This window comes from Camelus ferus, chromosome 15 (assembly GCF_009834535.1).
Source record: "Camelus ferus isolate YT-003-E chromosome 15, BCGSAC_Cfer_1.0, whole genome shotgun sequence".
NCBI lineage: Eukaryota > Metazoa > Chordata > Mammalia > Artiodactyla > Camelidae > Camelus > Camelus ferus.
Genome location: NC_045710.1, coordinates 5,861,133 through 5,888,456, shown reverse-complemented (window position 1 = coordinate 5,888,456; position 27,324 = coordinate 5,861,133). Strand labels below are relative to the sequence as shown.

The 27,324-nt window shown below is 47.3% G+C and overlaps 2 protein-coding genes across 9 annotated transcripts in view; one reads left to right on the top strand and one right to left on the bottom strand.

Annotated features, from left to right (window-relative positions):
* Positions 1-14,420, top strand: part of ADAM17 (ADAM metallopeptidase domain 17) — a 43,884-nt gene extending 29,464 nt beyond the window's left edge. For all 5 annotated transcript variants that reach the window (XM_032496993.1, XM_006191847.3, XM_032496994.1 and 2 more), the window contains 8 exons: positions 1,193-1,392; positions 2,273-2,376; positions 6,655-6,789; positions 8,775-8,905; positions 9,696-9,774; positions 10,518-10,606; positions 12,101-12,151; positions 12,656-14,420. In XM_032496993.1, the coding sequence (XP_032352884.1) occupies positions 1,193-1,392; positions 2,273-2,376; positions 6,655-6,789; positions 8,775-8,905; positions 9,696-9,774; positions 10,518-10,606; positions 12,101-12,151; positions 12,656-13,024 (1,158 nt within the window). In that variant the 3' untranslated portion in view covers positions 13,025-14,420. The remainder of the gene's footprint in view (positions 1-1,192; positions 1,393-2,272; positions 2,377-6,654; positions 6,790-8,774; positions 8,906-9,695; positions 9,775-10,517; positions 10,607-12,100; positions 12,152-12,655) is intronic.
* Positions 9,008-26,497, bottom strand: IAH1 (isoamyl acetate hydrolyzing esterase 1 (putative)). Of its 4 annotated transcripts, XM_032497000.1 has the most exons (7): positions 26,373-26,497; positions 24,886-24,938; positions 20,374-20,522; positions 18,096-18,257; positions 15,971-16,092; positions 14,893-14,909; positions 9,008-9,089 (listed from the first exon to the last, which is right to left on the bottom strand). In XM_032497000.1, the coding sequence occupies exons 1-7, from the start codon at positions 26,451-26,453 to the stop codon at positions 9,023-9,025; spliced, it is 651 nt and encodes a 216-aa protein (XP_032352891.1). In that variant the 5' UTR covers positions 26,454-26,497; the 3' UTR covers positions 9,008-9,022. The 4 variants fall into 4 exon arrangements, with proteins under 4 accessions (XP_032352891.1, XP_032352892.1, XP_032352890.1 ...); XM_032497001.1 differs by lacking the exon at positions 9,008-9,089 and having other exon boundaries at positions 14,552-14,909; positions 15,943-16,092; XM_032496999.1 differs by lacking the exon at positions 9,008-9,089 and having other exon boundaries at positions 14,552-14,909.
* Positions 26,498-27,324: the final 827 nt, after the last annotated feature.

Genomic DNA, 27,324 nt, shown 5'->3' with positions numbered 1-27,324 from the left:
CAAGCTCCTCGAACCTTGTAGGTTTGGGATTTTTTGGAGGCTTCATCACATAGGCATGGTCAGTCATTAACTGTTTTTAGCCCTTGTCCCTTCACAAGAGAATGGGAGGCAGGGCTGAAAATTCCAAGCTTCTTGTCGTGGCTTGGTATCTCCGGTGACCAGCCCCCATCCAGGAGTCACCCAGGGGCCCACTCAGAGTTGGCTCATTAGAACAAAAGACACTCCTGTCACCCAGGAAATTACAGGGGTTTTAGGAGCCCTGTGCCAGGAACCGGGGCCAGAGGCCAAGGTGTGCTCTGTATTATCTCACACGGGGCCTGGGCTCTCCGCCCCTCGGGGGTTTCATGGCTCTTGTCTCAGGTGAAAGGGAAGCCGTTTTGGCCACTTGCAGAGGCTGGAGACCCTTCCCCTGGAAAACCCACACCGAGTTTTCCCCAAGTCTCGTTCCGCTTTTCGTGATAATTTCAGATGATTGGGGAAATGGACTCTGTTTTAGAGCCCCTGGTAAAATACCCAAATTTAGAGGTCATTTCTGTGATTCTGTACCAAGTGGCCAAGCTAGGGTTCAGGCTTCCTTTGAGATGCTGGTCAGCTGTAGAAACCTCAAAGAAACTTAAAACCTTGGGGACCCATGAAGACATTTAGGTAACAATTTGAAATTTACTCTTTTAATAGACTATTTGTAATTTGCCTCTTACTAAGCTCAACTATTTAAACACTTTAAACATGGATCATTGACACAAATATTCAGGGAAAGAGAAAGAGGTAAACTGGAGCAGACCCTGTTCTGCAGGCCGGAGTCGTTATGTCCAGGAAGACGGCGGTGTGGGCCCAGTCTCACTGTCCCCACGGCGGGTTCTGTCTGAGCCCCGGGTGGCGCAGAGTCTGGCAGAGCCCACGACTCTGCTGACGCCGGACTGGCTGGGGTGTTTGGTCTCAGCATTTGTGTAGCTTACTTTCCTGTGAAAAATTTTAGGCTCTTACCCAAATTCATATCACCTATTTAGCATCCTGCACAGGGAGAGAACTCAATTCCTTACAAATGGCATTTCAGGTGACGGTGAAGCTGACATACCTTCCAGGTGGTTCTGATTGTGGCTTTTACGTTGTTCCCTGAAGAAGAAATGCAGACAATACCTGGGAATGAATTTTTATGTTATTTTGGGTCCTATGTGGCCTTTTTTCTCCTAAGATGTTTTCAAACTGCAGTAAACAGTCCATCTATAAGACCATTGAAAGTAAGTCCCAAGAGTGTTTCCAAGAACGCAGCAACAAAGTGTGCGGGAACTCCCGGGTGGACGAGGGAGAGGAGTGCGACCCTGGCATCATGTACCTGAACAACGACACCTGCTGCAACAGTGACTGCACGCTGAAGCTGGGCGTCCAGTGCAGGTGCCGCGCTGGGCGGGGGGGGCCCCCACGCAGCTGGGGGCGGCGGAGGGGAATGCAGGGGCTTAGAATCAATTAGAGGGTGTGCGCGTGTGTGCGTGTGTTTACCTCTCTTGCCCTTTATATCGAGAAGAATGTTTCTGGGAAGCAGTTTGACATGACACAAGAGAATCCTCAATCTTGCATCCTCTTTGCTGTAGCAATGCCACAGTTCAAAGAACCTTTTCTAAGGAAACAGAGGATGTACAAGACGATTTAACAAGGATGTTCATGGCTGCATTCTTTTATAATAGCAAAATATGGGAAACAAAGTGACAGTCCTGGGATATAAATTAATTATTGCACATCTCTACAATAGAGGTGAAGAATACTGTTTAATCACATGCACTAAATGTGGAGGGAGCAGGTTGTAAGTTAGAAGGTACAATATTTCCATTTTTAATGTCTAGTGCCTGGCTTTGAAGTAGAGGGGAAAGCTTAAATCTGTTACTCACTATATACAGTTATAGTATATACAGTACATATAAACATTGTAAATACTGTTGGGCAGTGGGGCCCTGACTGCCTAGTTTCTTGACCATTGATTGATTTGTGGGCCTGTGTGTGTATGTGTTTAAAAAATTACTGCATTAAGTTAATGAAAACCAAGGACACCGAGATGCTTTAAAGACGAGCCACTCTGGCCCACTGTGCTCTCAGTCCACGCCAGGAGGGGCAGGTGGACCGCGTGCAGGTGGCGCCAGCGCCTGGGGTCTGACTGTGCAGGAGCGGACCCAGCCCGGAGCCCTTCTCCTGCGATCTTGGGGCCCTGCGACATGACCGTAGTCTTTGCTGTGGGGCTGTCATTTGACTGGGACTGTCCCCGTCTGCTCTTCCTCTGCAGTGACAGGAACAGTCCCTGCTGTAAAAACTGTCAGTTCGAGACGGCCCAGAAGAAGTGCCAGGAGGCCATTAACGCTACTTGCAAAGGCGTGTCTTACTGCACAGGTATGTCCTCCCACTGGTTCTCTTGGAATAATTTGCTGAAATGTGTATGTGTGCATTTGAAAGCAAGGTTGTGTCTCATTCAGATGAACAAACCCTGTTGTAGCCTCATGTGCAGAGTTGCGTTGATCGTACAGCTCACTTTGTGGCACACTTGTCACTGGTCTGTGCAAGACCCGTGATTATTTCTCTTCATTATTTCCCCTTCAGTCACTTCTCTTCTCCTCCCTCACAGGCATCTGTTTTAATGTGTTTAATATTTGCCTGGATAGGTGTATATTCTTGAAAGATAATGTGTTATTTTGTGTATATATGTGTTTTTAATGTGCCAAAATGATTTTCCACCTTAGATCTTCCTGAAGCTCAGCACCGTGCTTTTGCAGCCCTGCTTCCTGCTGCGTTGTGTTTCTGTGTCTGCGTGTCTGTGTCGTTGTCCGTATCTGGTTCGTCGTTTGGGCGCCGCTGAGTGTTTAGTCCTGCGACTTACTGTAATTTACTTCTCTGTTCACCAAGCGAGAGCTGCTCGGATGGCCTTCGTCTCCTCGATACCGCAGATAGGGCTGCGCCTGAACATCCCTACCCCGCTCCTCTGGGAGCTGTGAGAGCTCCCTGGGTGCGCACGGAGGAGCGGCATTGCTCAGTCACGGGGAGGCACTCCAGTGGTCTCTGGAGCAGCCGTGAGGGTTTGTCAGCGGGTCCAGGTTCCTGGATTCTGGTGTCCTGCCAGCACGCAGTGCTACCTAACTCTCTAATTTTTTTGCCAGTCAGATGAGTGGGAGGCGGTTTCTTACCCTTATGTACTTTTTTCTTGAACATTTCTTTGTATTTGTTAGCTCTTTAGACTTCTCCTTTACTGAATAGCTAGTTGGTGCATTTGGTCCGTCTTTAGCTGGGTTGCACGTGTTTCTGCTGTTACTGATTCGGAGGAGTTCTTGTGTGAGAATCCCTGTGGTTTCGGCACTGCCTACACCTTCCTCCTAGCTTTTGTCCTTTTTGGAACAGAAACCCCCTTTCACTGTACATCAAGTCTGTCATTTTGTTGTGTGTGTGTGTATTTTTTTGAATTGTGGATCTGCAGCTGCTTCTATTAGTTTCAAAATTTGACTTTTTACTTTTTTTTTGTTTTGGGGTTTTTTTTAGGGGGAGGGGACTACTTAGTTTTGTTTGTTTGTTTGTCTGTTTGTTGTTTGTTTATAATGGAGGGTCTGAGGATTGAACCCAGGACCTTATATTGGTAAGCACATGCGCTACCACTGAGCTGTACCCTCCCCCCTACTTTTTACATCTAGGACTTTATCAGGAGCTAATCTTCAGGCTGTATTGATTATCAGTGACCCCTGTAATTCTGTCAGTTGTTCCATTAAAAATACCTCAAAGCTGTATTAATAGGCACATAATTGGATCTACTCTCTACATCTCGACCCGCTGTTCCCTTACCAGTATATAATGCTCCTTTTTGGCCCTTGTGGTTTCTTTTAACTTTAATTGTTTTATTTAGTATTCAGTTTGCTACCCTAGGTTTTTTTTCTTTTGCTATTGTTGTTCCTATTTGGGATACCTATCCCGTTCTTATATTTTTCTGGTTTCTCTGTCACTTGGTTGCTTGGTTTGATTTTTGTAACAGGTTTATTGAGATATAATTAACAACTTACTGTACCATTTGCTCATTTAAAGTGTCCAGTTCAGTGGTTTTTAGTGTATTCACATTTGTGCATCCACCCACCAGTCAGTTTCCATCACCTCAGAAAGAAACCCATATGCTTTAGTCATCATTTCAAATCTCCTCATCACCCCAGCCCCAGACAGCCCCTAATCTACTTTCTGTTTCTATGGATTTGCCTATTTTGGATACTTCATATAAGTGGAATCATACAGTATGTGGGCTTCTTTGACGCAGAATAATGTGTTTCAAGATTCATCCATGTTGTAGCATGAATCAGTCCTTCATTTGTTTTTATTGCTGAATAGTATTCCATTGTATGGATATACCACATTTTTTATTCATTCTTCAATTGATGGATTTTTGGATTGTTATCATTTTTTGGCTGCTCTGAATAATGCTACTATGAAGATTTGTGTGCAGCTTTTTGTGTGGACATGTTTTCATTTCCCTTGTATACATCCAGTCATAGAATTGCCCTGTCATGTGGTAACTCTGTTTAATTGTTTAAGGAACTGCCAGGCTCATTTCCAAAGTGACTGCACCATTTTACATTCCCAGCAGCATGTATGAAGCTTCCACTTTCTCCAAATCCTGACCAACAGCTGTTATTGTCTGTCTTCTTGATTGTAGCCATCCTAGTGGATGTGAAGTTTTATCTCATCTTGATTCTTCCTTCAGCCTTGAAATACACATTCTATAAGATGTTACTCGTGATTCTTATGTTCTGAGATCTGTCAGCATCATGTTAGTTTATCAAATATCAGGAGCCTGAATATCTCATTTAAGCATTAAAACACACTTTCTAGCTGTGCTCAGTGTTTCAGTCTTTGTTGTTTTAGAAAGTTTTAGAAACAGTTTTAGAAAGAAGATGTTTTCTTTTTAAATAAGCATAAGTAAATCAATTGGAAAAAAGGATTTTCCTTCTTATCAGCCTTTTGTTCCCTTGGTATTTTATACAAAGTGGCAGCATCATCACCTGAGATCTTGATAGAAGTGGAAATGCTCGGTCTCCTCCCCGGGCCAGTTCTGGGGACAGGGCCCAGCTCTCTGTCCCAGCATCCACGTGTCGGGGCTCCTGATACGTGCTCACCTTTGAAAGCCATGTTCAGTAGGTGATGCTGTGTTTTCAGTTATTTTCCTGTGCATCTGATTTTAGTCCTTTAAGAACAGATGTTTAACAAATATTTGTTGAGCATATTTTATGTATCTGCTGAGGGCAGCATCATGTACTGAAAATACGATGACAGTACAGAGTATAAACCTTCACTGAATTTGCTGTCTTTTTCCAGAGCTTGCTTACAGTGGTAGTGAGTTTGTTGTAAGATAGTCTTGTTGACATTATGAATGCCCAGTGCCCATAACAGGTTTTATAAAACCAGAGGCAAATGTAAATGCCTAAGCAAGTGTCCCATATGTGTTAGACAGTTAATGAAAAACTGCTTTTGTTTGAAATAGGGCAGATTCTTTTAAGCTCACAGACCTTTAAGTCTGAATTCTTTTTGTTGGTTTGTTTCTTTTTAGGGAGGCGGGGCGTGGTAATTAAGTTTGTTTATTTATTAATTTTTTAATGGGGTTACTGGGAATTGAACCCAGGACCTCGTGCTGCTAGGCATGCACTCTACCACTGAGCTGTACCTTCCCCACCAAGATTCTTTTGATTGGTTCCGTTCCTCAGTTTAAAGGCCAGGCCTCCAGAGCCCTGAGCGTACACAGTCTAGTGCTTTCATGCAGTTTTTCTCTTGCCTTTTAGTGTTGACTTTTAACCGCTTGTGCTTCCTTCTCATTTTCCAGAGTGGGTCACTCATTCTATCCTTTCTCCCAAATTTAACATCCTTGGGTGACTTTCTTTGTCCTTCAGAATCATTGATTCCCTCAAGAAGTACTTGTGGTGTACCTGCAGGGTGGTGGGCGTGCACTAATTCTTTAACAGTTTGGGTCTCTGCTCTAATGGAGTCTAGTGGTAAGAAGCAGAAAATAACCACAGATAATCAGACAGACGTAAATTGTAGACTGTGTGCTGTGAAGGGGAGAAGCGGTGTGATGGGGGTGAGGGCCACCAACTTAGGTAGGGTCCTCAGGGATGTCAGAGGAGAGCTTTGAGATGAAAGCTTAAGGGTGAGAAAAAATCCAGGCCTCCTGAAAGAGTAGGAACAGGAACATTCCGGGGACGGAACAGCATATGTGTTAAGGTTCTGGGGTTAGAAAGAAAAGGAAGAGAAGGGGGGCCTTTGTTGCTGAGCATGTGGGTTGGGGACTTGGGGACAGCTGTTGGCAGTGACACCCTCCCAGGAAGTTTGCGTTTTAGTCAAGTCACAGTGCATAGGCGTCCGCTTAATTAGTGAGAATAGTCCATTCCGTCTTATATGTATGTTCTTTTATGTGGATGTTACATTTCACAGTAAAAAGATAAAAGCAGAATACGCGGTGCAGGTAAGTGGTGATGGAGGCGAGGCTGGGGGTGGCCCAAGCAGACACTAGGGGGGCGCGGAGCTGGACGCACAGCCGGGCCTCTGTGTCGCTGGCTGGACCTGGGCCACCCGCTGCTGTGAGAATCGGCGCCCACCCTGCCGCCCTGGTGGCCGTCGACTCAAAGTGACCCATGACCTATGTGCTTGCAGGAAACAGCAGTGAGTGTCCCCCTCCGGGAAATGCAGCCGATGACACGGTGTGCCTGGATCTGGGCCGGTGCAAGGACGGCAAGTGTGTCCCCTTCTGCGAGCGGGAGCAGAGGCTGGAGTCGTGCGCGTGTAATGGTGAGCCGTCCCCGAGCACGTCCCCACGCCATCCTGGTGCAGGGACGGGAGTGGCCCTGGTCGGGGGGCCGGTCAGGGCAGTGGGGAGAACCCAACCAGGGTGGAGGGCTGGGATGACAGGGCGGTGTGCGGAGACAGACCTGCATCCGGTTCTGTCTGTGGAACCAGCTGTCTGTGGACCCAGGTGTCTGTGGAAACTGTCCTGCCATCTGACTTCTTGCTGCGCTTTCAGACCGTGAAGGAGATGGGGTGTGGGCGGCCGGGGGGGTGGAGGTCTGTCTTCTCTCCTCCTCCCCTACATCATACTGTGAACACACAGGAGCGGCGTGCACCCCAGTGGCCTTGAATTCTGATACTCCTTCGGGGCCTCATCCTGAGAGCTGGTTTGAGGTCTGACCTGCTCTGTCGGGGTGTTTGCTGGGCCTGCTGCCCTCTGCTCCCTGCCAGACTCCTGGGGCAGGGGCCTCGCTTAGCGGTGCTTGGGGACATCCTGCTGGCTTCTCTGATACTTGACCTCAGGTTTCCACACTCTGTTTTTGGAGCCCGTGGGTCTGAGCAGGGGCCTCGGGGACTGGCTGGGCTCTGAGCTCCCCGCCCCAACCTCAGAGAGTTTTCTGTTGCTTTCAAAACAAAAGTCCCAACTCAGAACCCCTGAGTTGGGAACTTTCCATCCATACAGTGGAGTAAGTGGCTCTTCCGGGTGAAGTAACATGTAAATAAAGAAGATAACACACAGTAGATGTCAGATAATTTATTGAGTGAGTGGCAAGAGGCTTGCAGTGCTGGAGGGACACCTAGTAAATGCCCAGGAAATGCTTGATACATGAATGAATGAGGAAGAGGTGGGGTTTTTAATTAAAAAAATTTTTTTTAATCATTTCTATTTTTTTTTTAAATTCAAGTATCATCAGTTACAATGTGTCAGTTTCTGGTGTGCAGCATAATATCCCTGTCATGCATGTATACACATGTATTTGTTTCATATTCTTTTCCATTAAAGGTTATTTATAAGATATTGAATATAGTTCCCTGTGCTCTACAGAAGAAAGTGTTTTTTATCTTTTTATATATAGTGGTTATCATTTGCAAATCACAAACTCCCAAATTTATCCCTTCCTACCCCCTTTTTTTATTTATCCCTTCCTACCCCCTTTTCCCCAGTAACCATAAGATTGTTTACTGTGTTTTGGGCTTTTTTAGATTCCACATATGAGCGATCTCATATGGTATTTTTCTTTCTCTTTCTGGTTTACTTCACTTAGAATTGACGATCTCCAGGTCCATCCATGTTGCTGCAAATGGCATTATTTTGTCTTTATCGTTGAGTAGTAGGAAAAGGTTTTTATTTTCCCTTTAAAGTGGTTGTGCTTGTTTTTGTGTTCTGGTTGATGTCGATTTTTCCTGAGAGTATTAATTCAGACTTTGCCCTGGGTCAGATAAAGATGGTCCCTTGAGTCACACTGCCCGCTAACTTTTGGGGCACGTCTGTTGTTTGTATGTGTGCTGCACACCCCACGTGCTGTTGAGGGGTGCCCTGAAGGACAGAATGTCCCGTTGTGCTCAGGCTGCGGTGTGTGTGTTGCTGGCGGGCCACTCGGATCCGCGCCTGAGGCCGGCTGTCCTGTCACAGCCGCTTGGCTCTCGCTGGAGCCGTGGCTTTCCAGAGTGTGCTGGAAACTGAGAAGCCAAGGACTGAAACCAGCAGTGTACTAAGAACAGTGGGACAAAGGGAAACATTTAGCATTATAAAGGGTTTGGAGTAGAATAATTTGGCTTTTCATCTGTTAAAGAAAGGAAACATGTCTTTGTGAGTTGTTTTTTCCTTGTGGCCTGAGGGCCGAGGAGCCTGAACTCAGAAGTTACTCCTTGGTGGGGGTGAAACCTGGATAATATTAGCTCTTGAAGTAAAGAATGGATGCGGCCCTTCCCCTGCGGGAGCGTGGTGGGAGGGGCACGCGTCTAAGCGGGCTCCTGCTCCGTTTCAGAAACCGACAACTCATGCAAGGTGTGCTGCAGGGACCCCTCGGGCCGGTGCGTGCCCTACGTCGACGCCGAGCAGAAGAACTTATTTTTGAGGAAGGGAAAGCCGTGTACAGTAGGATTCTGTGACATGAATGTGAGTATTGACTTACGTACAACTTTTTCTGTAACAGCCAGATGTGAAGTTTTTATATAGTAAATCCTTGATTTTACAAATGGAAGGAGATGAGAACACAGATGCCACCGTGTCTTTCTAACCGTTTCGTCCTTGTGTGAGAGTCCAGTGGAGTGTGTGTGGGTGTGACCTGGGAGGAGGGGACCTGAGTGCTCTCAGGAGACTGGGCAGGACCTCGGAGGGGACTTTGTGGTAAAATTGAATGGCTTTTAGGCAGTCAGTCTTGCTTATTTGGTTTTCTAGGCTAATTATAAAATTCACGGATATTACAGAATTGCAAGTTTTGATTTTGAAACAGGTGCTGAATGGGTAGGAAAGGTCCCCAGGCGGCTTGACTTGCCCGAGTCAGACCCTTTTGCTCTCACAGAAACATGGTTTCATTCCTGCACAGTCAGGGAAGAGGCTTTAAAGGGCTCTAGAGGATTCTCCGGGCTGTCCGCTCGGCTCTTTCCCATCCACTGTGTGTGTATCAGGGCAGCCCCTCCTGGAATTGCTCCATCTTTAACAAGTTGGTGTTCTTGAGTTTTGTCTTTGGGTCATTCTAAATTCACTTATAAACACAGACTGATTGTGGAGTATCGGTGACAGCTACCCGCTTTCCTAGGTACCCATTCCACTGTGTCAAAGATGGGTCCCCTGGCTGTTTGGTTTTAATGGAACCCTTTGCATGTTAATTATTCGTATAAAGCCCCGTTCCTTCTAAGTAAATGCACTGCCGTTAGGGGTTACGCTGTCCATCTTCTGTTCACAGGGCAAGTGTGAGAAGCGAGTGCAGGACGTCATCGAGCGGTTTTGGGAGTTCATTGACAAGCTGAGCATCAATACTTTTGGTAGGTGGCTCCCCCACTGTGGTTTGTTGCTTAGAACTGAGCTGATTCCTAGAAAAGTGTAGTTTCAGACTGATACGCTCTGATCCTGCAATAGAAGGTGGAAATAGTCACCACTTTTGTTTTGAAACTACTTTGTTGGCTAAATAAAACGGACTCATGGGTCTGCCCCTGGATAGTGTGGATGCACAAGTGTTCAGACAAGGGAAGTCAGAATATTGGCTTCTTTACTAAAAACAAACGAACATATAACAGCATAAGCCTGGTTCATTCCTATAGATTGTAAATCTGAAACCTACTTGGTGTAAGAATCATTTATTTAAAAGTGAGCCTCAGATTTTGCTGAAGCGAGGATGCACTGTGTCCTCTGGAGTTCATAATTTATAGTTTAGTCACAAAAATAATAATACCCAGATAGCAACAGCATTGCCTCCGTAAGCATCGTTCCTCATAGTGGCTTCCTCTTGGGTGAGTCCACGGATGCCGTCCCTCCAGGGACCGCAGAGGCCCTCTGTCACGTGGCCTGTTCTCGGCAAGCGCGTTGGGGCCGTTGCAGGGGGGCGCGCAGTGTGGGCAGGGGGTCGGGGCTGGTGCAGGCGCCGTGGGCTCGCCTCTTGGGCCGGAGTCAGTGCTAGGTCCCAGCCGACGGTCTGAGGCATTTGACACATGGTAATATTCTAAGAGCATTTAATTTTCAATTTCTAAAGTTCTTGGTTAAGACGTTGACTGTCTGGAATTGTCCGCAGGGAAGTTTTTAGCAGACAACATCGTAGGCTCCGTCCTGGTTTTCTCCTTGATATTTTGGATCCCTTTCAGCATTCTTGTCCACTGTGTGGTAAGTCCCTGTTTTTTAAGTAGTAAAACGTATTAGAATTTTGAACAACTCCAACCATATAACCTTTGAAAAGATAAAATTTGCTCTTAGAAAAATCTGACCTCCTATATCCAATGTTATCCCTGGAAAAACACATTTTGTGAAAGGGGTAACTAGTAGTCTTTTTGAATAGTTACATTTTGTGTGTGTGTTTTGTTCTCATGTATAATTTCTGGGGAATTTGATATTCTAAGCGCACGAGGCTGCTTACCTAGACTTGGGCAGGGCCTCTGACGAGTGAAGCTTCTAAACGAGCATTTTCAGGCTGACTCTGTTGTAAAGAGCGAACGCCAGACAGCACGTGGAGAGTATTCAAATCCTCCCAAACGGTCATCGTGAGCAGTCTTTTTTATTGTTTAAAATGAGTAACCGCTAACACAATGAATTGGGCTTTATCTGCGAGACTGCAGATTTTCTTACAAATCCGTTCACCTTTCCCCTGTGAGAGACTGAGGACTTGTCTCCTGCGTGGAGACGAGGAAGTCAGACCCAGGCGTCCAGCCCTGGGCTGCCGCTCCCCGCGGTGCCCTCCCGCGGGCACTTGGGCGACTCTGGCACCGCTTCACGGCCGCTGCTGCCCTCCCTGGGTGCCGCTGTCTCACTACCCGGCTCCTTGTCAGGGCGGTGGGCCTGATGTGTACGGGGCGAGGGGGCATCTCTGCTAAAGCAGAGCTGTGTTAAAAGGGACACGGGTGACCTTCGACAGACAGGTGACAGTGCCATCCATCATGGTTCCTTTTACTTGAGAGTCAAACCTACTTTGTTTACAGTGAAAGTTATGACTGTGGACTGTGAGGCCTGACCCTTGAGTCCTGAGCAGAGCTGCCAACAGCAGGGGGGCAGTGGCTTGTTTCTACAGGGGACGGTTGGGGCAGCCATACTGGAAGCCAGGCCTGCATTCTCGGCCTCGGCCTCGCCCAGGGTCGTCTGTTACTTGTCAGCCACAGGCAGGGACCACATGTTCAGCTTTCCGCAGCAGTGTGATGTCAGGACTTGAAGCCCAGTTCCTCTAAGAGTCTGGAACACAGAAGCTCTGGGACACAGCTGAGAAGGGTATTAGGGCTGTGGGGCGCTGGGGCAGTGTGAGGCCTGGGCCAGGTGAGGCCGCAGGCCCAGCGCCTCAGCCTCCCCAGAGCTGCCCTCGTGGTCAGCGCGCCTCTGAGCACTGCACATGCGGGGAGGTGCCCTGTTCCTGCCCGCGGTGTGGGGGTTCCTCTCAGAAACCTTGCCTGTTTCCTTGCTTGATGCCAAAAACATATTTCCTTCAAGTGCGAAGGAAACACTCTGGCAGAACTCTTAAAGCTTGCGTAAGAGATTCATTCTCCTCTGCTGGGCCTGCTACCACCTGCTACAACTCAAGTTAGTTCTTAATACTCGGAGAAGCTTCTCAGGAAGGAGCCTTCGCTGCTCACAGGGAATGGCCTTTCTGAAACCTCGCTGTTCTTTTCTTTCCAGGATAAGAAGCTGGACAAGCAGTATGAGTCTCTGTCTCTGTTCCACCCCAGTGTGAGTATCCGACACGAAAGAAACCATCGTTTTCAGTTGCGTTTTGAGACCTGCTAAGCCAGCGCCTTCACTGGCCGCCCCGGCGAGAGCTGTCGGCCTTTCTGGCTGCCCCTTCTTTGGCTGGTGGGATGTCATGTTGTAGCAGGAAGGATCTAGGTTGGATGTTAAGGTAAATTCTGTGACAGTGACAGTGAACTTGGATGAGACAGCAGAGGAGCTCCGCCCGCCCTTGCTACAACCCTGAGTGACTGGCTGTTCAGCACTTGGTGGGAGATCTAGTCTCTCGGGATCTTGACAGGGTTGTTTCTTATGAGTCTCTTTTGGGTCTTCAAATGGCGAGTCGTCCAGATGTTTGGAAGCTGTCTGAGTTGCTTCTGAGGTTGGGGCGTCTCACCTCGTGCTCTCCATGTCGCGGGGATCAGGGCGCCCATGGCGTGTGGCCGTCTGGTGGGGAAGGTTGGAGTGGGGGACCTGGGATTCATCGTCGGCTCCCTGTTTTTCCAGAACGTCGAGATGCTCAGCAGCATGGATTCAGCCTCAGTTCGCATCATCAAGCCCTTCCCTGCGCCCCAGACCCCAGGCCGCCTGCAGCCCCTGCAGCCCCTGCAGGCCGCCCCCGCCCCGCCCTCCGGGCCTGCGGGGCCCGTGGCTCTGAAAGCGGACCACCAGCGGATGGACACCATCCAGGAGGACCCCAGCACGGACTCGCACGTGGACGAAGACGGCCTCGAGAAGGACCCCTTCCCAAGTAGCAGCACCGCCGCCAAGTCGTTTGAGGACCTCACGGACCACCCGGTCACCAGAAGTGAGAAGGCCTCGTCTTTCAAGCTGCAGCGGCAGAGCCGCGTGGACAGCAAGGAGACCGAGTGCTAAGTCAGGGCTGCGTGCGCGCTCCGAGGGAGCGTGCGGAGTGTCCCTATAGATTTGACCTCAAATCACTGCATATATTTTGTGAAGATTTGGGAGAAAGAAGGAAGTGACTTCTCAGCAGATGCCGGTCATGTGTTTGGACTTCCTCTGCATACGTAATACTTGTGTGGTTAGGCCCTTTTCCTTTTGAAGAGGTAAGGTGAATCTAGCTTATTGTGAGGCTTTCAGGTTTTAGTTTTTTTTGGTCGTTAAAATATCCTTCAACCTGTGGTGCAAAAGCAGAAACTACAGCTGGATTAGGTTATGAATATTTACGTTTTTGTAAATTAACCTTTTCTATTGAGAACAGCACTGACTAGGGAGATGACCCATTGTTTCATACACTGTACTCAGCTGGTGGCCTTAACGAGGCAGTTAGCAGTTTCTCGTGAGGATGACTGGAACACAGAATAGACTTATCTTTTTGCCTTCAAGCAAAGACAAAGGGTTATAAAACCAAGTCACACCTTCTCCAAAATGTGGGTTCTGCTGCTGAGTATGACCCAGGATTTTTAGCAGATGGGAGAATTAACACATCTAAATTTAGGAATATGTTGGGTTAATGTTTCTTTGTAATTCTAAATTTTTACAGTTTCTAATTTTTAGAATTAAAGCAATCTAGCTTACAGTGAGGGTTACAAATTGCAGCCAGATGAATTCACAGAATCCTGCCCATTGTCTAGGGTCCTCATTAGCTGGGCGGCTCTTCTGTGTTCTGTAAGTATCTTCATGTATGTGATACTGCTCTTAAACTCACCATTCAGAAAACCTAAGCTACTTCAGAGTAAGAGTATGGTCACCTCTTCTCAAACACTAGTGGCCAAGAGGGCACGTGAGACAGTTCTCGCCAAAAGAACAGGGTGTGGTGTGCCGGCCTGGGGTTTCATCCCCACACAGCTGATTCCTAAAACACATTGGTATTGACCCGAATTACTTCTTGCTTTAGTGCTTCAGGATGGTCTGCATTTACTGTGTGAAGGACGAAAACCATCAGATTGAATTCTGATTTCCTTTTAAAAGCTTTTTTCCCCTGCTAAGAGTACTGAAATGTGCTCACCAGCCAACACATCTTAACTGAGATAACTCGTAAGCTTCGAGGGCAATCAACCAAACCTGTGATAAATCGTATCTTTTTTCTAAGGACCGTTTGTTACGCAGATACCTGTTACACTAATACTTGAACTTGTATCTCGTGGTATTTGCCGTCTTTTAACTCGTCAAAATATTCTTACATTTTAGTTACCCTTTTGGAATCTGATAGGTGAGTGGGGTGTGTGGGTGTATGTGTGAGTGAAATGGTTCCCAGATGGATGTAAGAAAACCATTTTTTATAAAATTGTTACTTTTTAAGAAAACAAAACTGTCTACCTTTTTTCCATTTATAGACTTAACAAGCTGCTCAGGGTATATTGTGTTGCTGGGGCACTGGTAACACCTGCATCGATCAATAAATATTATCAAAACACAGCGCACCTAGGTACAGAGCCTTCCTGAAACTTCTAATGCTTTTATTAATCTTGGTGGCAGATGTTAGTGGTTTGTGTTCCAGGGTCATGAGCAAAGGTTTAAACATGAGAAAAAAATACTTTGACCGCTTCTCTTGGGACCTCTGTGCGCTGGCGACGTCCTGTTCTGCAGGTTAACAGCCGGGCTTGGTTTCCGGGGACTAATGGTCTCCGTCCCCCAGAAGGCTTAGTTCCGGTTTGGCTTCTGCCACGTCTCGCCAGTAAGGGAGCAGCAGAGGCAGGGAAGAGACTCTCTTCTCTATCAGTGGCCAAAGATGGGTGAACAAAAACTCATTTCCTTTTGGTGATAAATGTAGTCCATCTGACAGATAGGAAGAAAAGTCCTGTAAGGGAAGAAAACTCAGTCAAGGTGTGCACGGGGCTCCCAGCTGTGGCCGCAGCCGGCAGGTCACCAGCCCCAGGCCAGCAGTCTCCTGGGGCTGCGCTACCTGGGTAAACGTTCACACACCCTTTGTGGAGGCTTCGTAAAACCTCACACCATTAATAAGTACCTGAGCGGAAATGTCCTTCCAGGTCATCGGAAGGAGAGGCTTACCAAGTGAATACGGTACATTAATCAACATAAAAAAATTGTCCAAAGAGCTAAGGGCCCAGTGTGTCAGACTGTTTTTGACTCTTAGTCTAGGTATTAAGTTAGCAGGCACGTTATCAGGTGCAGAGATTTTGTACCATCCAGCCAAGAGTCCAGTCCCTCCCATGCCCTGAGGCCAGGAGCACCTGCCGTTAGAGCCCTGCCTCCTTTGGGGAAGAACCTTTTCCGTCCACTAGCGCGCGCCCATCCCTGTTGGAACCTGGGAGCCAGCTAGCTCATGACTACAGACCAGTCTTCTCTCGGGCCTTAGTTTTCTCATCTCTGCTGTTTTAGATCAGATGATCATTAAGGGAGACCTTCCCAGTTCTAGACCCTTGATATGTTAAGGCTAAAACGACTTTCTGAGAGTCACTAGCCCAGTTCTCTGCAATTTCCTTTCCTCAACAGCATAACTTTTCTAAACCATACTTAAATTCACTGCTTTGCCTGTTAACAAATTTTAACTTTCCTTTGGCTCCATAATATGAAACTTAGCCTAGATGTTCTTAAATATGAACCATTTCTTGCTTATTTATTTCACAACATGCCAGTTCCTGTTATGGGGCCCCTAGAATATGATGCCAACCGCTGAGTGCGGGTGAGGAGCCAGGCCAAGCAAGGTGCCAGGTCTTCAGGCCGTCCTGGAGCCTCTCCAGTTCCTCCCCTCCATCCGCTCCATCCCAACTTTTCTGTTCTATTTGGTGAAAGGAGCAACTATCTCATCTACTCAGAGCGTTCCAGGCAGACAGCACACAGCTGGGCCACTTCTGTGGGCTCCTACTCACCCCGACAGGACCGAGCCAGCCACTGTACCTGACCGTCCTTCTGCATCAGGGTCCACAGGTCAAGTGCATCAATCCCACAGTCTTGGGCTACTTGTAAACAGGCCCTGGCATATTCACCAACAACCACGTTCAGGCGATTTAATTTGCAACCTATTGAGAGGAGAGAGAATGCAGGTGAAAACTGATAAACCCAAGTACTGGGCTTTGTGCGAGTTCTACTACCTGGAGGGTTTCTCAGTTTGAGGAATCAGGCGTGTGCTTACGGACCAAAGCGGGCCAACCTCGGGGCTGGGGACCCAAGGACGGGCCTCACAGGGCACCAGTGTGCTGCTCTACCAACCAGCACAGAGCCGGGGGCCATGGGACGAGGGAAACACGGAGGGCATTTAGAGGACACCAAATGGACGCAGAGACAGGAAGCACGGGGGGAGCTGATGTGCTCGGCGAGAATGCAGGCCAGAGGCGAACAGAGTTGGGCTGGTGGCTGTGAGGGGTTCTCTGGAGAGGGATGCTGGGCCGAGACCCCTGAATTTTTATATGTAATGAGGAGCCACCGCCACAGAGTGGAAAATTCACTTGTAGACTTTGAACCAGGGAAGGGTTGAGCCCGAAGGGACCACAGAGGTCACTCAGGCCAGCCTGGGGGTCATCAACCCTTTTCTGCATAGGGCTGGACAAGACACTTCAGGCTTTGCAGGTAACTAGTCAATCTGCTGTCAAGGCTCAAAAGTGGCCACAGACCACATGCCTGGCTGTCGTCCAATAAAACTATTTGCTGTAGCCAGTGGGGCACAGTTTACCCACCTCCAGTGCAGTGCAGGGTTCTCAACCTTAGGTACAGCAGGGTGACCTGGGGGACGCACAGGGCTCCGCCCTGGGGCTCTGCTTCAGCAGGTCTGGGAAGAATCCAAGAATCTGCATTTCTACCAAGGCCCCAGGTGATGCTACCTGCTAACCGTGGACCCCAGGAGAACATGTGTGCTCTGATGGCTTGTAAACCCGGCTGAAACTAGAGTAAAAAACGTCTCTCACCAGGACTCATCACACACACATCTACATGAGTGACAGTCTCCCAAGACATGTCCACTGCATGCTAGATACGGATTTTTCTAGTCTATTACAGTTCATTTAAAAAATGTTACATAACTCACTTGGCTTCATGCTCCACAAGTGGGCTGTGACCTGCCACGTGAGAAGTGCTGAGTTCTGGCCGGCACACCTCTGCTCGTCCAGGCTTCACATGAATGTCCCTGCGATGACACTACCTCACCAGCGACCCCTGATGCAGGGAGGAACCCTCTTGTGACCTAAAGTCACCTCAGATGACGCCCTTGGGGAGGGGTCCTCTATCTGCCCTCTGGAGCTAACAGCAGGGCATTTCGTCCTCTTTCTGTGCCAGCATCCTTCAAACATCTGCTGACAGCTGGCCCTGCTCCCTCACTAGCCCAATAAGCTGGGTTCTAGTCACTTCTGCATCCTGAGCACCCGGCCAGGTCCTGGTGAAGCACGTACAGGTGCAAAGATGAACAGTTTGTGGGGATAAAACTGACGCCGACGGTAGCGAGGCAGAAGCCTGGCGCGGGTGAGCCTAGGCGCTGCCTCCAGTCGCTCAACCACAGAGACATGGTGGCAGCCTCGCACTGGGGCGCCTCTGGGCCAGGGACCTACAGAGGAGCCTTTGCTCTGGGGTGAGAGGCCCCACTGTGGAGGGAGGATCACAGGTGAGGCAAGGCAGTGGAGAAAGGGCCACAACCAGATGGAATGAGTAAAGTGACCAGCGGCGGGCACCTCCCACTGCTGGGAAGTCAGGCAGATGCCCTGGTGCGGACGTCCGTGTACAGGTGCACGCACCCCGAGCCTCAGCAGCGGGCGGGCTGCAGTTCATTGGGCTGCTCGGCCTGATTCTCAGTGGCTTCGTGTGCACCTTGGAGTCAGGCAAATACAAAGCAGCCGATCCCAGGCCAGGGGGCCGACTCATCCCACGCAAGAATCCCCTTTCTTTGTCAAAAGTTCTCGGGTGGGACATGAGGGGAGCGCTCCTCTACCTGTGTTAACTGAAAGCTGACAAATGTGGATTCACCCACCCTTGAGAACTGGAGGTGCACAGGCTGGAGGCCAGTGTCCAGGGGCCCACGTCCGGGAGCCCCGCTCACCTTGCTGGAGGCACTCCTGTTCCCACGCGGCCTCGCAGAGCGGGGACGGCGTGATGAGGACGAGCCTGCTCTCGGGCACGTCCACGGACTTCAGGTACTGCACCATGCTCTTCAAGTTCGCAACGTACTCCTCCAGGGGGACGTGCTGCTTGGGGTTCTCGTCTGTTTGGGAGGAATGTGGATGCTTCAGCTCAAGGGCAGGATTGTTATGTGGATGATAGGGAGATAAATGCACACGCAGGTGTGCAGAAATCATGATGGGGCCGGGGCTGTACAGCACCAAGGACAGAAGAGTTCAAGTACATGGTGCTTCATAAAACGGGATTCAGAGGCCCTGGCTCGGGGCCTTGCAAGCGCTCTCTTCTTTCTCCTCTAGTGGTCCTATGGTTGTTAATCGACCAGCCTGCACTTGTAAGGAAAGAGCCTGGGCTGCACAGTGAGATGGCCCAGCTACCACCGGCCTGGCTTTGTCACCGACCAGCCTCGTGCCCCTGGACAAATGACCAACCTTTCTGATCAACCTTTTCCTTGCTGGTGAATTGAGGACGATGACAGGGTCCACCTTGGAGGGTTGCTGTGAGTTATACCAGCAAAGTGTGCGAGGCACTTAGAGCATCGGGCCCGCCACAGGGGACGCTCTCAACACGTAAACTAGGCAACAGCTCTTCAGCTGCAAAGGATTATTTCTAGACGGGCTCGCACTCAAGGATTCTAAGGCTGACTGCAGGCCATTTGCAAACTACACATCAGTATAATTTAGGAAAGGAATAAACGCCCTCGTGATCCTACCACCCAGAAAAAACCTACTTCTTTCCAGTCTTTTCCATGTAAATATGAACAAATAAAAAAAAGGGGGGGGGTCACACTGAAGATAAACGGCCATATTGTGCTGCTTTCCACATAACATTACAAGCATTTCTTTGTCCGCAAACAGTCCTCAGAAACGTGGTGTTTGGTGCAGGGCGAGCACCACCAGTGCATTTCCCTGCTGTGCAGCATTCTGGTCTTTTGCTACTAGAAATAATAGCTCATAGAAACCTTTGCACAGGCACCTGGTGCACTGCTGAGTGTCTCCTTAGGTGGAAGTCTCTTGATACATGTGGTCAAACAGCTTTCCAGAAGGATTACAAGTCTCCCCACCAGTAATGTAAGGGGGCCTGCTCCACACTTGTCAGCTGTTAAGTATTATTGCTTAAAACTACTGATTTGAGAATCAAAAAGCCCAAATTCCTTGTTTTAATTTTCATTTTGTGGATGATGGAAGTTTTTACACATTTTCAAACATATATTGGTTATTAAATTTCTGTTGTGAATGATCTGTTCCTGCATTTGCCTGTTTTTTTATTGGGATATTTTTCTTACTGATTTCTACATTAAAAAATAAGCTATTTTATTTCATAAATCTGTTTTTTCCTTTGCAACTTCCTCCATTTTTTTTGTACTTAGAAAGTGTTTCTCCTTGTCCTAAATTTGATAAAATTTACCTTTAAAAAACTTCTAATTTTTGCAGTTTTCTTAGTTTTTTTGGTGTAAGATGTTAGGTGAAGATCTGACTTCTCCAAATACCTTACAGACTCAACCAACACCAGTGATGTATCATCTCTCACAGGCGGCGAGAGCTCCCTGCGTCACAGTTGGCAGCTGTCCCTTCCTCTCCAGCCTCACCCGAGAGGCCCCATGTGTGCCTGCGCTGCGGAGATGGGGGGGGGGCGGGAGAAACCTCTGGAAGCTGACTGCTCTCCTCCCTCATGCCGAGCAGAGGGCTCTCCTTCCACGACTAGGAAAGGAAGAGAGGCCTGTGCTCGGCCAGCCTGGCCTCCAGCCTCGGCAGCAGTTCTTCCCGAAAACACCTGTTTCCCGTTGCCCAGGAGTCAAGCCTGCGCCGGGTCACGGCGCTGCTGCCCAGAGCTACTCTTTTTCCATTAGTGTGAGTCACACTGTAAGTTGTACATTTAAGCCCTCTGCTACCAACTACATCAACTAAAGAGAAAGAAACATTAGAAATTTAGCTTGGCGCTAATGGATTCTAAAACACATTAAAGTGTTTCAAATTTCAGGTCTATCAACAACCCAGGCAGGTAGAACATAAGCTGGGAATAAAATTCCCTGACATTAAAGCCAGAAGAAATACATGTAAGTAAACTAGGGAACTCATTATAAACTTGGCAAAACTTTACCTACTGGGAGATAAGTAAACAGTTGGAAAAAGCATATAAATTTAAGTTTGCTGTAACATAAAAAAATTTAAAATGAACTAAGAAAACAAAAATGCCTTTACCTTTTAGTGCACTGTCATTGGCACCAAAGAAGATTGTAACTGCTACTGGGGTGTCCAAACTGGTCCCTTTCCTGATTAGTCTTGGGAGGATAATTTTGGCCCATCTGGTGTTATAACCTGAAAATCCACGATTCAGAACATCGCACTTTCTGAAATGAAAAAATTTTAAAGCTGAATTGTGGGCAAAGAACTGTTCTTGTCCCCCATAGCCCACGCGCAGTATGTGCCCCGGGCTCTGACAGGGCACGGATGCTGCCCAGGCTCCGTTCTGATGAGACTGGAGCAGTAACACAGTTGAAGCACGTCAGTCTTCCTTCCTTGTTCCAGGATATAGGTGAATCCACCCCATTTCTAGATGAGAGAGGTCATAAATAAAGATGAACAAAGAGGCTAGGACTGCATCTGCAGACTGCTGAGCTCAAGCACTTCATTTCATGCAGCGGGTCCTGCAGATGGAGTTCACAGCAGACAGGTATTAGTCTGAGCCAAGCATCTTAGGAAGTCACTTGGCTGGAACTCTAATGGGGTAAGTGTATACAATATTTCTGAGACTTTTTTATAGACTATTTTTAAGAGGAGTTTTAGGTTTACAGCAAAGTTGAGCGGAAGGTACAGATTTCCCACATACTCCCTGTCCGCAACCCCCTACTAACCACCCTGCCCACCAGTGGGTATATCTGTTACAGGTGATAAACTCCATTAACACATCATTATCATTATCATTATCACCCAGTGGTTTTGATCCAGTAGTTTTAGAAATATACGTTAATTTTGTTTTAGTTTAAGCCAGTTAACAGGCATTTTATTCCTTCTTAAAAAGGTATGATTCACAGTACTATATGGTAAACCGAAAAAACAAAGATGGAAAGTGAGCTGGTTGCCTGGGTTAGTATCCCAGCTCCAACACTCAGCAGCTGTGACCTTGTGTATTTTGTAGACGTTTCAAGTTGCCCATTAAAAAATTTTTTTCCGGGGTAGGGGGTGAGAATAGCTCAGTGGTAGAGCGCATGCTTAGCATGCACGAGGTTCCGGGTTCAATCCCCAGCACCTCCATTAAAAAAAAATAATGAATCTCAGAGTTCAATTTATGGTTAACAAATTGATGTGGTTTACTTTGGTGTACGGTTCAAATTCCTACATGTAAGCAACTAAGCAGAGAGGCCAGGCCACCAATGAGTAACTGCAGGCCTGAGGCCAAGCACCGGATGCCGGAGGGCAGCGGCAGGAGGCTGTTTTGACGCCACTCGGAAAGTTCTCAGCATCTTCGGAACAAAACAAATTCAGCCACACGTTTCTAAGTGTGATTCTTGTGTTTTTAATGTGTAATGATTACAAAAAGCTGACTGGCCATTTTAAAGACGCCACTTACAATACTTCACAGTGGAAGACTCTAGAATTTTGACAAGTCTGCCGTACATCCACCCAGTGGCTAAGTCACTGCAGCACTTACTTAAAAAACAAGAGGCAGAACAGCCCCCTCGCTGAGGCCCCGGTGTGGCCGGGACAGGGCAACGTGACAGGGCAGCACCTACAGTTAGAGCAGAGACTGCCTGGATCCCCCCGCCTAGACTGGCAGGGAGGCCTTGGCCATTTACTCAGTTTCTCTGAGCCTCAGTCTCCCCAGCGGTAAGAGGTGAACGCTAATACCTAACCTGCTCGGTTATGTGAAGATGAAAAGTAGTGTGGTGGTCAGGCACATACAATGAGCTCGATAACGGCAGCCATCACAGTTTTGTTTTGTTTTTTAAATATCATTATTATAAGGCCCTGAACCAGGAAAAAGCTGCTAGTGAGGCCCAGGGTTGGAACTGTTATAGTTTCCTTCTGAAAGGGGAAGAGTATCTGAATTTCTCTGGATTGAATAACACATAATCAATTAACCCAAGTTACTCAAAAGGCTAAAGAAACTGGAAAATTAAGAAAGGACTTTACATCAATTCTTGGCTAACAACAGGTATTTAAGTTCAGATGAAGATGGGAAAAGGATAGAAATTAAAAGATTCCTTCCTTAACATCCAGGCTCAGTAAAATTGCCCTCCAGAAAAAATGTAAATTAGGTTTTTATAAATGACAGTGGGCAAGGGCATATCTTTAAAAGCAAACAGCAGAAGCTCTTCAAAACTGAAAAAAGGTGAGTTTATTCTAACTCCTTCGAACCAAGTATTTTTAGTTAAAAAAATATTTGGATAAGGCTAAAAAAACCCGATGAAAGTATCAATAAACTTTAAAAGCATTTAAGTGGATTTCAGAATGGTTAAAATGCTTTTATAATGAGTATACAAACATCTTATTTAAAATAGCTAAAACTTAAAGTTGTCACTCTGGGACAGAATTACATATTTTAAATTTATGACTATCCACGTAGGCAGTGCAGAAGGGCTGTTACAGTAAGGTGGCTCCATAACTTTCAAACTCGGAAATCAGGTTAAATTAAAACACTGAATCAAATCAGTTCTGGGCTGTGCACGTGGCTGAAGCAGACATTCAGGGCCTCAGCCCGCAAAAAACTCACCTCAAGTATTAACATGGCTAAAGACTGACCGTGTCCATCAAAGGGGCAGTTGTTTGGTGTGGGACAGAAGGGAGCGTCAGTGCTGGCACCAAAATAGGAGGGCAGTGAAGCGGATGGTGCCTCTGATGCCAAGACCTCTACACACAACCCTGTGCTCCCCATGCAGCCTAACTTCCCACGTGGGTCTGTCTGTTGGAAGAAGGTGGGCTCAGCGGGCCCACGTGAGTCATCCGCTCTGCCTGGGTTCAAGCCTGTGGCACTTTTGGTTCCTAATAGGGGTGAGGTGAGTGTGCCCAGGTACGGGAGGTGTTCTTTGCGGGTGGAGCCTAGGCGGGGAGAATTCACCTGGGGGAGGCCTCCTGGTGGGTCAGCCAGCAGCCACTTGGTCTCGTGCATCACTCTGTCACAAGATGCTTTTAAACAGTGACAGAAATAAAGCATACCAGACCATACACTGTCTATAACTTCATCTTTTCTTATAATTACTCTCAATTCTGAAAAATAACTAGTTTCTAATTAAATGGCCTTCTAGCAATCACACCTGTACCTGACAAAACTTTAGTACTGGAATTAGTAACTATTTATGTATTGGTGAAACATTTGAAATGCCTGGAGTTTTTCAGGCCACTTGAATAATTATTTAGCTTTTCAATATTTTCTATTTGATCAGAAAAGGTTAATGGACTAATGAAGGTTACTGAATCACTAACAACAAAAGCTAGTTAGTATTTGCTGAGCACTTCGTACGTGCCAGGCACCTGACTAGTCAGCACACATTAGCTTATTCACCTCCAATCACCAGAGCAGGGGCCCTTGTCATCCCCAGATGTAAAGGAGTGTGGGCTCTGGGGCCAGGCCACCTGACACTTGCGAGTTGTGTGACCTTGTTTTTTTTTTGTGGGGGGAGGTGATTAGGTCTATTATTTATTTTTAGAGGAGGCACTGGGGATTGAACCCAGGACCTCATGCACGCTAAGCATGTGCTTTACCACTTGAGCTATACCTTCCCTGCCCTGTGTGACCTTGTTATTTACCTCTCTCCACCTTATTTTCCTCAGCTATAAAATGGACAGGAGAATGATAAAACACTGTATTACAGGGTAGTTGTTAAATGAGATAAACACAAAATATGTTAAATAGGCTCTGGCACCTGGTAAGTATTCAATGAAAGTTAGCTATTATAATCCCCCCATTTTACAGAAGAGAAAACTGAGGGATGAAATGATACTTCCATGTTTTAGATCAAGTCAACTTAAATAAAGCATTTAGGAACAGAAAAAGCTGGAAGGTCATTTTTTTCATCTCTAGCTTAGGGGATAAAAATGAAGGAGAAAGTGAAGACATTTTAAAACACATTTCACATTTAGAAATAACAAAATGTATTTTCTTGGCATGTTAATTATACTGAAGAAAATTATCGCTACTACCTTATTATTTCTTCCAAAGGACGAAGACAAAACTCCTCCTGATCAATTTACTGACACCCCAAACACAAATACTTGTGTCTACTGTTTTTAATATGGAAAAGATTTCTAAATCTTTATTTTTTAAGCTCTTGAACTTAAATTAATTTTGGCAAATGAAATATCAGTATCATCACTATTTCTGATATATTTTATAGAGAATTTTTTGAGAAAAAAAAATCTCTATCCAAAAATGAATCCAACTTTGGCTTTAGAATATATTTTGTTCTTTCAATTGAACTCCTACTAATTATTGAAATCATGTGTATCATAACTGAAAAAGAATGCACCTTGTTTAGCTAGTGAATAGCCATTATTTTTTGGATCCAAGCCCCTTATTAGGGCTTAGTTTCATGCAGTGGCAAAGTTTTAACTGAACCTGAGAGCATCCCTTCTCTTCCCCAATCCCATATATACCCTAACTGGGAAAGGCCGGCAAGGATGAACAAGGGAGGAACTTACTCTTTGAAACTGTATCATTCACTCTCTCTTCTCCATCGATAAACACTCAAGTATCAGTATAGAAACTATCCTCACCTGACCAGCTTGTCAGCCAGTGATGCTCCCCATCCACCCTGCTGAAAAGAAAACTGAAGAAAGAAAAGCCCATTACTACGTAGTAGTGTAATTAGGACATTTTGGTCAGCAAACTCTCCCCTCTTTTTCTCTTTGCACTCCCTGACTTGGCATCCCCACTTGTTCTGCTCCAAGCTCACTCTAGGGATTACTACAGCTACCCCTCAGCAGCACTGTGGACGTAAAGGGGTTTTCTTCCCTGTCAACTGGATTTGAGTCAGTCATCTGCATCTTATTGAGACCTATATTACAGTCACTGTTACCTAAAAAAGCTACTTAAACCTAGGTACAGGAGACAATCACCTGTACGCTCAGTTAGGAAATGAAATCCATACTGTACTGCCTTTTCATAGTTGAAAAAATTAATACGTAATTAATTTTACAGAACTCAGGGTGAACTTTTTTTCAGATGCATTCCCATGAATTTGGAAAGTCCTTACTGCCCTGCATACCTAAAAATAATGTTACCACTTACTGGCATATACACAGAAAACTGGTTTAGGAAGTCATGTCTGGATGTAAGAAAAATAAAAAAACAAAACAAAAAACACCATGGGAGGGTAATTTAAAACTGAACTCCCTTTCTGAAGTAAGAACATCTATTTTTCTTTAATATGAGTTGAAATAATCTTGGGTGAAAAGATAATTTTCCACTTTATTCTTGGAGGCATTTTAAGATCAACCTGTTCCACCAGAGGGAAGCACAGAGGTGAACTGTTTCCAAATGTTTTCTGCCTGGAAAGGGAGGTACTAAACTGCAGGAAGGGATTGAGTCGCCACCGTGGTCTGTGCATGTGACCCTCTCGGGAAGCTCGGCGTGGGGATACGAAGCACTGCTCGTGCTGTAAGTGACTAAAGCATGTTTCGGGAAAGGACAACTGCCACTGACCAGAAGACATTAAGATGAAAACAACGCGCCTCAGCTTGTACCAGCTCTTCCTAAAATCTCTATGAAAAACGACACAGAAAGGAAAGAGCAGCCAACTCAGGCCTTGTCACTCCCAGGGCTGACCTGGATTCGTCACGTAACCTCCCCGCACTTCATGTGTAAGACAGGACTCCCTAATTCCAAATGAAACGTGTGTCCCAGTACTGCGAGGCGGCGCGCCCTCCTCAGGACGTCCCTATCCCTGAAGCTACCAACAACGAGAGATGAACCACTGCCAGGAAGGGGCGCCGAGGGCGGCCGGGACGCGACGCCCATGTGAGGTCGCTGCAGGCCTCCGGCGCGCTCAGCCTTGAGCAGCATCAGCTGGGGGAAGCGGGGCGCGGGGAGGAGGCCCCGACAACCTCGTGACAGTCAGGGGAGAGGCGGCCCGGAGCGGAGAGGCGCCGGCAGTCACTGGAGCCAGGCCCGTGGCTTTCCGTTGGGGCCCCAGGCCTAGAGGGCGCGGCGAAGACGCCCAAGAGACCCGGCCACATTGGGGCCGAGCCGGGGTCCGCGGTACCTGGGTGATGGAGTCTCCGAAGAGCAACACCCGAGGCCAGAGCAGCGAGCTCCCGCAAGACACCGCCTCACACAGCGCCATTGTACCGGCGGCCGAGAGGCGGGGCCAGGCCGGATATCCTGGAGGGGGCGAGCGGCCGGGAGGCGGGGCTCCCCGGGGCAGGAGAGACGGGAGGCGCCTGCGCAGTCCAACACCTTCGTGTATGTCTTCGCCCGGTGACCATTCTTCCTGTTTTCCCTCGGGAGCTCCATGATCAAGGTTCCTTAGGCGACCAACTGGTCATTTTTAAGACATGCGATAGCTGTTACTTCTTATAAAGCTCATTTTTGTCCGTTTACAAAAGCTCGGCCTCCGGCATTCATTCACTTTTTGTTGGTTCTCTTATCTGAGTCTTCAGGTGCTGGGTGTGCGTGGCGACCCTGCCCTCGGGTTGCTCACCGACCCGTCGGAGACGCGGGCGAGCCCGCACCTACCCGCCGTCTGGCCAGTGTCGTCCGTCAGTTCCCCCGGTGGAAACCAACCCCGAAAGCAGAGCGACCTGGCGCCGCCATCAGATCCAACAACATCCACCGCTCGAAGATGTTTAAGCAAATGGCAATAGTGTAAATAACGAACGGTAGGAAGTACTTCCAAGGGATTCATTCATCACAAAACCAACCCTTGTTAAACATAATTATTCAACCATTTAGCCAACATTTTGACCTCACTTAAAGAAAGCTTATGACATTTACTAAAGACAGTGATAGGGCAGGCTGACTAATCAGGGAGGGCGACTACATGGGGTTTTGTAGTAGGGGAGAATTAGGCTGAACTCTGAAAACAAGAAAGAATAGTGGGGGTTTATAGCCAAGGAGTAGGGTGAGGAGTCAGTCAGGTGAATGTAAAGCTGCCAAGAGGTAGGATAAATCTTTGCTAAACTGACCTAACAGGATTCTTGCTGAAGGCAGGCCAG

Excerpts from the sequence above, each read along its gene's own strand:
- IAH1 (XM_032496999.1), bottom strand. The coding sequence starts at position 26,453 with ATGGCGCTGTGTGAGGCGGTGTCTTGCGGGAGCTCGCTGCTCTGGCCT. Across the intron at positions 20,523-24,885 it reads CTGGCTGACAAGCTGGTCAG|AAAGTGCGATGTTCTGAATC; the intron begins GTGAGGATAGTT and ends TTTTCATTTCAG. Across the intron at positions 14,910-15,970 it reads TGATGCAGAAGGACGGTCAG|GACTTTTCTTCCTATCTGTC; the intron begins GTACAGTGGCTG and ends CTTCCCTTACAG.